The sequence below is a fragment of the Cariama cristata genome, unplaced genomic scaffold (genome assembly GCF_000690535.1).
Source record: "Cariama cristata isolate BGI_N322 unplaced genomic scaffold, ASM69053v1 scaffold49, whole genome shotgun sequence".
Classification (NCBI taxonomy): domain Eukaryota; kingdom Metazoa; phylum Chordata; class Aves; order Cariamiformes; family Cariamidae; genus Cariama; species Cariama cristata.
Genome location: NW_009637160.1, coordinates 66,192 through 76,293, shown reverse-complemented (window position 1 = coordinate 76,293; position 10,102 = coordinate 66,192). Strand labels below are relative to the sequence as shown.

The 10,102-nt window shown below is 41.3% G+C and overlaps 1 protein-coding gene across 1 annotated transcript in view; it reads left to right on the top strand.

Moving 5' to 3' along the window:
• Positions 1–379: 379 nt before the first annotated feature.
• OTC (ornithine carbamoyltransferase) overlaps positions 380–10,102 on the top strand; it is a 31,356-nt gene continuing 21,633 nt past the window's right edge. Inside the window, exons 1-3 of the mRNA XM_009708164.1 lie at positions 380–456; positions 4,242–4,380; positions 4,949–5,030. Coding sequence (XP_009706466.1) covers positions 380–456; positions 4,242–4,380; positions 4,949–5,030 — 298 coding nt within the window. The remainder of the gene's footprint in view (positions 457–4,241; positions 4,381–4,948; positions 5,031–10,102) is intronic.

Genomic DNA, 10,102 nt, shown 5'->3' with positions numbered 1-10,102 from the left:
GAGGCCCAGGCAGCCCCCACGCTCCCGGTCCTGTCCCCACGGAAGCCGCCCCACTCGTGCTGCGCCCTGACAAATCTTTTGCCTTTTTCTACTAGCACATGCTCTTGTACAAATATTTAACAAACACGAAATTGCTGCAAAATGGTATTGACACAGGTATGATAGGATGGGTTCACAGAGAAGAGCACAAACTGCGAGTGGTGCAATGGGCCCTGTGAGAAATCTCTGTCTGTAGGGTTTGACCAAGGAACAGCTTTGGTGTCAGCCCCCACCGGTTTTCCCTCGTTTGCACACCAGCACAGCTCGCTCTGTGCTTCGTATGCCCTTGTTTCTCTTAATTTTATTTGTGGGACCGAGAGAAGTCTAACGCGAACGGAAGATGCTGTTTAATGTGAGGAAGTTCTTCAGTATTGCAAAACTAACAGGGACCAGCAAGCAGCTGCTGCGACAGTTTTGGTAAGCTTATCTTTTAGTTTTGTCTGGCGTTCAGTGACATTTAGTCAGAAACCTGGAGACAAAAGCAGCTAAATCCTGTGGAGGAGTGAATATTTCAGAGAAAGGCACTTTTTTTCCTGCATTTTTAGTGCCCTTTTGCCTCCCAAGGCAGAGCTCTCAAGCTCTGTGTCTTTAGGAGACTGGAGGATTTTCCCTTTTAAAGTTTGTGAAAAGCTGTTAATTCTTTCTGTGGGATTTACCAGCAAAGTCAAGAAGGAATGTTTCTTCTTGAGGTCAGTGTACGCTGCAGGTATTGTAATCAATAAATAACTATATGAATAAAGTACAGGAAATATTGTGCATTTAGAGAATTATCATGGCCAGTACTGGGGGGAAATTCTCTCCTTAAAGCTGCAAGGTGAATGAATCTCAGCTTCGGTATTTTTTTGTCTCTGTATACACGGGAGGTGTGCAGGAAAAGCATGATGTGATGCGAGGTTCAAAGTTAACCAGGTACACCTGGCTTTGTGACCTGGCTTTGGGTTCTTTCTTCAGCCACATAGATGTGCCTGTCCCCCGTGCCTTCAGAAAAGTACTTGTATGACAGTGTTTCAGTAAGCTTGTCACAGAATCAGGTTAAAATTAAAGACTTGAAACTTCACATCTTCCTATGTTTTCATGTTGGTGTCAATAAGAGCGGCTTTAACAGCATTATGTAACAAATGATTAGTGCTAGAAAACAATATATGGGAATTTCACATTCACAGGAATGCTAATATGCAATAAGTCATTTTTATTTATGTTTCTACATTACATCAGATGAAAAACAAATGTTTTCTAAGTTCTGTGATTGATTTGCTACAGTTTTAAAGTGGTCCTGAAGCCTGAGTGATAATTTTTTTATGGATTTAGGATTTTCACTGCTGGCAATCAGTGGGAACTTTTTCTCGTTAGCAGAGATGATAGAAAAGCAAGTTTGGAAAACAACTGCAGTAAAGGTGGCTTTCCAATAAAATCATCCAATTTGTTAAGCTCCCCACATAATGTTGGTTGTTTTCTTTAGGGATTTTTTTTAACCTTTTATCTTAACATTGGCATAAGCTATCACCACTGTCTATAAGCATGACAAGTTAAGCACACTGTGGTTGATGCTGCAGGATAACCTAATACCTATCAGTCTGTGCTAACAGTCCAAAGTAATTGTCGTCCCTGCTCAGAAAGGAATAAGCCAACTGCTTGACCTTGCAATTCTGCCTGTTACATTTTAACTTTGGTATGTTGTCTTATGCTCTTTCTCTGGAATTTATTTGTCCACTTCTGCCTCTCTTTCAGAGGACGTGGACAACAGGGAAGGGAACATATTTCTTGAAGGTCATAGCAATAAAACAGAATCATCATGGGAGCAGACCTCTAGTCCAACTTTCTGCTTGTAGCCTGACAACAGCATAAGAGGTCAGCTATGTCTTTGCTTAGCCTTGTCTTGAAAATCTCCAAGGATGGTAATTCCAAATCCTCTCTGGGTAACCAATTTTAGTGTTTCACTATCTACCAGTGCAGAATACCTTGGTATTCAAGGCTGGATTTCAGTAGCTTACCTTGGTGGGCTGTTTTTCATGTTGTGGTAAAAGCTACCTGGCCCATGAATGCCCAGCCTTTCTTATAATGTCAAGTATATTCTATTCTGCAGCTGTTGAATATAGAAGTACAGGACATCATTTTGCTAGCTCTGTAACACCTGCTTCCAATTTAAAAATGGGACATTTGGATGCTTCCGAACTCTTTCTAGGTTGTTTACCTCACGTTGGAGGCAGGCATGGGGACAGAAGGATAACACTTATAGCAAAATATGTAACTTTATTTTACTGATGATGGTAGTGCTATGAAGATTAGCCTTTATGGCTTGGAAATGTGCATTAATATTTTAAATGGTACTGCCACAAATATTTATTACATAAGTCACACATGCAGTTTAGATTGTATTTCACTTAAGAATCAATTTTCAGAGACACTGTAAGAAAATACGTGGGCAACATTACTCTGAACTTAGAAAACAAGAAATGCACTCCTTTGTCTGCATGGTTCTACAGAAAAGTCCAACCCTGCTGCAGTTTGGGGGCCTGTGCAGAGACAGGTGCACATTGATGGGAATCTTTGGAGTGCTTTGTGCTTAGCTTAGTGGTGGATCCTCTGGCAGTCTGCGTAATCTCTGGAGCACATTGCCCTGATATATGACAGCACTTAGTGAGTTCCAGCAATGTTAATCTGCAGGGAACCTGCATGGATTACTTCTTCATATATTCTCCGTGTTTCTGCCGTTACACATAATCCTTTCCACTGTGAAAAAAGTCTTAGTAGTGGTGGTGGTATAATGTGTATCTAAAGCACTTTTAAGGTATCCAGAAGGAAAACACACAGCATTTAGATATCTTCAGTTAAAAAAAATTCCACTACCTGATTTGAAAATTTGTGCAGTTTGTGCTGTGATGTCAAAAGGAGAGTAATAATGTGTGGTACCATTCCCTTAAGATCTGCTCCCTTCCTCCAGTTTCAGTTGGAGCCTATGCCACAAAATTCTGCAGAAAAAGTCTTTCCCTCCGGATTTAACGAATATAACACCAAAATCTTTAGAAGCCACAATAGGCCTATCCGCTACCATGGCTTTTATTTGTTGGAATTAACAAAAGAATGAACAGAAATTCTATTTTTTTCCCCTGAATTTTCCTAGCTGTGGGCTCCAGGGCTTGGCAATTGGGAGGTGCTGTAACTGAACCTGGCCTCAAAGGTGAGCTAGAAGGAAGCCTACTTGGAAATACAAAAGTGGTATCTACACTCAGTCAGTTTGTTTGCTTTGCTTTGGTTTCCATTCCATCAAATCAGTCTAAAAATGCTGCCTTTAATTAAAAAGACGTGTTTAGCTTGTACCCATCCAAACCTTAGCAAGAGCACAGTGCGGGCTGTGTTATGCTAAGGAGGGCTGTAGATACAGTGCCAGAGAAGGGGCTAAGCTGCTACCCTCCCTTATTAATCTTAAGCCTGTGGAAAAATGGGCTTGGACATGTCTTTCATTAAGACAACTCATCTAAGCTAGAGGAAATTTGATCATGTAACTTCTGTGGGTGACTATCAACATCCAATTTCATGTGATTCTGAAGTTGTAGATCTGGCTGGAGGCCAGAATACACTGAATAAATACACTGCACATGCCCAGAACCTCTCTCGTATGGTAGGAGAAGGACCAGAGCACATGGCTATTTTGTTGGGTTTTTTTTTACACTCTTCCCCAGTGTAATCAAGAGTTTTCATACACATTTATAGAAATGCCACCATTTGTATCGGTGAGGGTAGAACATGGCAAGTGTCTACTCATCCACAAAGCACAAAGGGGGGAGAAAGAGCACCAAGATCCATTCCCCATATTCTGTGCCCCCAAAGCGCAGCTTTGTGGTCTACATATAAGCCATTTCACCAAGCCCTGAATGGCTTTATGTATTTGGGTTTATTTGATAGGCAGCATGCAGTCAACTCATATGCATATCAGAAGGCAAAAGGAACTACATCTAATGTACCGTTTACAATACAATTTGAGACACTGTTATGGTGATGATCTATATAGTGCATAGGGGCATGTTGTGTCTGTCTGACAGTGAAAATTATTTAAGGTAATTAACACAGTCCATCAAGCTGATCCAGCTGGGTCAAATGAGGGGAGTGGGAGAAATTTCAACTGCTTGCTTGTTGACTTTACCGTGAGTACAATTTAGGGTCAAATGACAAAAAGCATATGTTTTTTTGCTCTTTTGACACAGGTATGGACCACCAGCTCAAATGAATGCTCATCTGAAAGGTCGTGACCTCCTTACTCTACAGAACTACACAGCAGATGAGCTGAAGTATTTGCTGTGGATGGCCTCAGATTTGAAACAAAGGATAAAGCACAAAGGAGAGGTAAAATGCTTTAACTGTCATTTAGGTCACTCAGATGTTGAAATAAATATTGTTCTGAAGAGTATTGGGAATGAGCCATTGATCTGTCTTATCCTAAACATCACCTGAGCTCTTAAATTCTGTAAATCATGTGCTACAAATCAAAGACCCTTCCTGTAAAGTGTTCAGAGATATTCTTTAAATACTTCAGAGGACTTCACAAGTGAAAAGGTTAAACAGCTTTGCACAACTAGCTCCCTGTTGTCGGCTAACCCCATCCATTGATACATGGTGTACATGCAGCACTACATGTAGGAAATGGAAGACACTTCCCTGCAGTAGTATCAGAGTTCTCCTTAATGGTGGCTCAAATTGAGTGCCAAAATGCAGTTGCTTTTTGCCCCAGAATTACTTCTTTCCCTTTAACCTTTCCACTGCTAATAAATTTCTTGAAGGGCAGGAGAACAAAGCTACGGTTAGAAAAACACCTGTGTGTTCTAATGCTGAATTAAAATGTGAAAGAAGTATTTCACACTGTAAAGTATATAATGGCTACAAAATTGAAATGCCTTCAATTTTCCTATTCCAGTATTTGCCTTTGATGCAAGGAAAATCTTTGGCCATGATATTTGAGAAGAGAAGCACAAGAACAAGATTATCTGCAGAAACAGGTAGGTCTGAGCAATGGCAGTCAGATTTTATATGAAATTGGATACCGTGAGTATGTACTGAAAAACACCACATAATTTATATTCAGCAATTTCTACTCAGGAGAAACCTAAAGTTTGAAAGCAAAGATAGGAAAAGAATGGTAGCTAATTGTGTTTCACCTTCCATGTTAATGTCACAGGCACATCACTTTGGGCACTGAAATTTCACCAAATCATTCCAGTACCAAAACCTCCCAGTACCTAAAAGGGACCTACAAGAAAGCTGGGGAGGGACTCTTTATCAGGGAGTGTAGTGATAGGGTGAGGGGTAACAGTTTTAAACTGGAAGAGGATAGATTTAGATTAGATATTTGGAAGAAATTCTTTACTGAGAGGGTGGTGAGGCAGTGGCAGAGGTTGCCCAGAGAAGCTGTGGCTGCCCCATCCCTGGAAGTGTTCAAGGCCAGGTTGGATGGGGCTTTGAGCAGCCTGGTCTGGTGGAAGGTGTCCCTGCCCATGGCAGGGGGGTTGGAAATAGGTGAGATTTAAGGTCCCTTCCAACCCAAACCATTCTGTGATTCTATGATTCCAAAACATGATAGCTCAGAAATACAGTAACAGGCAGAAGTAAGCATTTCTGGTGTAAGCTCCTAGTTGTACTGGCAAGATGCAGATTTCCTAACATCTATTTTAGTAAGCATCACAAATTTAATTCTGTGCAAGCTCTAATAAATATTCTTCTAATGTATTATGCATTACCCTTGTCACATTTCAGAGTATGTGTTTAGGCTGGGAATCATAGTAATGCCTTGATATAAATTAGGGAAAAAAAATCTTTAACATGATTACCTACGGGAGGAGATAACTTGATGGAGATTCCAGGGTATTAGCCTAATAAGATCATTCACTGGAACATTATTCTTTTAGGATACAGTCCAGCAAACACTGAAACACATACATGTCTTTATTTACATGGTAGTTGTTCTGAAGTCAGTGGGACCGCTGAAATAAATCACTCATGTGCTTCTTGCACATTAGCAAGGAATAACTATGAATTGGTGATGCATCAAGGAAGGAGAAGCTTGCTCTTCTCATATTTAAGCTGACCCAACATCCCTCAGGCTGACTTCTCCCTAGTGAAGGGACAGGAAACTTGTTGAGTATTCACATTTCTTTACAAGGTGCAAGGGAGAAGGTAAAAACAATGGAAGGAAGCAGCAGATATGTTAACTGCAAGCATTTCTGAATTTGCCTTTGTGTCCTCTGGCACAGCCATCTACCTGCTGATCCTGCTCTTTATGTAGACTTGTTGTTGCTGTCTGTTTTTTGCAGATAAGCAGGACTTATGAATGGGTTTCTCTTGTTCATTCCCTCTCTGTGAAGACCACCCACCTTTTAATTCCAGAGTTTTTAGTCCAGTATCTAGTTGCCTGCCATACTGGTACATGGGCAGGTAATGATGAATTCTCTGAATCTGTTTATCCCTCATGTTTCCATATTCAGAGGGAAGCAGTATTTAGTCCTTGGCTTTTGAAGGCTTATAGAAGGTGGAAGCTCAGTAAAGTTCAAATGAATTAACTTAAGGACGGGAGTTAATGCACATAAATTCATCCAAGAGGGATTAAGCTCCAGTGAAATATACCCATGAATATTTCTGAGTGAGAGCTTCCACAAGGGGGTTTAATGCAGCTTAACTTCTATGTGTTAACTTCACACCTTCAGTTAATTGGTCCTAAGTCCCCTAAGCCTAAGACTTTGTTTCAAAGGCAGACTCAAGTTTTTTCTGTCCATGGAAACTCTATAAATTTCAGCTGCTTTTTAACATACATGACTTCTCCCTTGGAACTTCTAACTCAAAACAAATGTGGGGTCACATGTGTTCCTTTTAGCTAAATAAGCTAATTCAATACCAATTTTCTAATGTCCAGTGAAAGTGGACATTGAAGTGGACTGGAGTGTTTATTTATGAAATACTTGAGTCATCTCAAATAGCATTTCCCACGAGTTGCACCTTCAATATCTTGAAAGAGGTCACTTGCGGGACAAGGTTCTGGTGATGAGATTAGTCTAAACAAACTTTGCAGCTCTCAGAAACTAGATGAAAATCAATGGGTTTCATTATAAAGGAGTAGAGACTTGGAAAGCACTGTTTACAAAATCTGCTCTGTGCAGTGTCTAGGAGATTGTTGTCATTTATTAACACCATGGAAGCCTTTTCAGAAGTCCTGCTCTCCCTATGCCTATAAAGAACACCATTATTGAAAAATAAATAAACAGAATCACAGAATGGCTGAGGTTGGAAGGGACCTCTGGAGGTCATCTGGTCTAAGCCCCTGTTCAAGCAGGGTCATCTAGAGCCAGTTGCCCAGGACCGTGTCCAGAAGGCTTTTGAATAGCTCCAAGGATGGAGACTCCACAACCTTCTGGGGCAGCCTATGCCAGTGCAGAATCACCCTTTCAGTAAAAAAGTGTTTCCTGATGTTCAGAGGAAGCCTCCTGTGTTTCAGTTTGTGCCCACTGCACCACTGAAAAGCACCTGGCTCTGTCCTCTTTGCACCCTCCCTTCAGGTATTTGTATACCTTAGTAAGATTCCCTCTGAGCCTTCTCTTCTCTAGGCTATGCAGTTCCAGCTCTCTCAGCCTTTCCTTATATGAAAGATGCTCCAGTCCCTTAGTGACCTTTGTGGCCCTTTGTTAACATGGACATACTTTCCAATGTGTCCATGTCTCTTTCATACTGAGGAGCCCAGAACTGGATGCTCCAGGTATGGCCTCACCAGTACCAAATAAAGGGGAAGGATCACCTGCCTCCGCCCGCTGGCAATACTTTGTCTAGTGCAGCCCGGGACACCATTCACCACCTTTGCCGGAAAGACCTGTTGCTGGCTCATGTTCAACTTGGTGTCCACCAGGACCCCCAGGTCCTTTTCTGCCAGGCTGCTTCCCAACTGGGTGGCACGCATCATGTACTGGTGCATGGGGCTGTTCTTCCTCAGGTGCAGGACTTTGCACTTCTCCTTGCTGAACTTCATGGTGTTTCTGTCAGCCCATTGCTCCAGCCTGTCCCTGGATGGCAACACACCCCTCTGGTGTATCAGCCACTCCTCCCAGTTTTGTATCATCAGCAAACTTGCTGAGAGCACACTCTGCCCCATCATCCAGATCATTAATGAGGATGTTAAACAGGACTGGACCCAGTATTGATCCCTGGGTCACGCCACTAGTCACTGGCCTCCAACTAGGCTTAGCACCACTGGTCACCGCCCTCTGGGCCTGGCCATTCAGGCAGTTCTCAACTCACCTCACTGTCTGCTCATCCAGCCCATACAGCAACAGCTTGTCTATGAGGATCTTATGGGAGATAGTGCCAAGGGGCATAATGAAGTCCAGGTAGACAATACCCGCTGCTCTCCCTTCATCTACCAGAGCAGTCACTTCATCGTAGAAGTTTATCAAGTTGGTCAAGCATGATTTCCCCTTGGTGAAGCCATGCTGACTACTCCTGATGATTTTCTTGTCCTTAATCTGCCTGGAAATGATGTCCAGGATTAGCTGCTCCATCTCATTTCCAGGAATCAAGGTGAAGCTGACAGACCTATAATTCTCTGGATCCTCTTTCTTGCCCTTCTTGAAGATAGGGGTGACATTTGCTTTCCTCCAGTCTTCGAGCACTTCTCCCAGTTGCCAAGATTGATCAGAGATTATGAATCATAAATTAATTTATAATGCATTGTAAGAGAACACTTGATGTTTGTGGCTTTTCCAACATATTATGCCTCTAAACTGTTTTATTCTGATGACATTGCATCTGTACTGAATAATGTACAGCTCCTCATGGTATAATTCATTGCCCCTTTACTCTCTTGAACAAATATAGTCTTTTCCTAATGCATATTTCTGAAACCCATATTATTTTACCATTTCTAAGAGTAGTAGTGGTGTTGTAAATTTAATGAAGAACTACAAGTAACTTCCATAGGGTATGGGCAAAGTAAATCCAGTTTTGTGGAGCCTACTGGATTTATTACTATCACTGGCTATTATATTGGAAAATGTGACATCTCTGCTATTATACTGGAAAATGTCATCTCTTTGCAGTCAGAATCCCATACCCATTCTGGATAAAATCTTGCGTACTTTTTGAAAACAAAGGTATTCCACATGGTCATATATTACTCGTAAAATAAACATCCTAAGGCATGGCATAAAGGTCTAAGGCTATAACTTTGCTGTAAAATATTCTGATTGTCGCTGTTCCTCTTAAAATATACAGCTGCAGTTACGTTTTAGTGAACAAGTCATAAATAGATCCAACCATTTCACAGACGCTGAATGGAGACAATATGTCACAGGGTAGAAATGGAGAGGAAACAATACAGGCAGAAAAGCTCTGTATACCTTCTTTTGTTGTGCACTGGAATATACAAGGTCTTAACAGCTTTACAGAAGTTCACTGCAACGGGCGTTAGCGGAATTACTCCCAACTCACTCCTCTTACACAGCGGGGTGGGAAGAACACAATATCCATGCCTGAAGACCACTACATACAGTCACAGAAATAATTGCATCACTTCGTATGTTCTAATGTAGTGGGGATGGTATTATGTGGCAGGAATACAGGGTCTGGTTTTTGTTGGAATGGCTGGTATTATTTAGCTTGGCCACATTACAGAGGGGGCAAGAGTACTCTTTTAGCTTACTCTCTTACAGGAGTAGCTTTAAAAAACTGCTTATCAGTTTTTAGGCTTCTACTTTAGGAATATTTCTGTAATTGCTGCCTAGGAGAATTCTTTGTTATAAGTCTAAACTGAAAAATACTTTCTAAATTGTAAATCCTGGCAGGCAGTGAGGAAACTAAAAAATCCAAATCCAGAATGTCTTGAAATATAAAAAAGGATCCTTTCTTTGAGTTTGAGAAGTTGGCTGTGTACGTCTCCTGGTGACAGTGGGACAGCCTTTGTTATAAGTCTAAACTGAAAAATACTTTCTAAATTGTAAATCCTGGCAGGCAGTGAGGAAACTAACAAATCCAAATCCAGATGTCTTGAAATATAAAAAAGGATCCTTCCTTTGAGTTTGAGAAGTTGACTGTG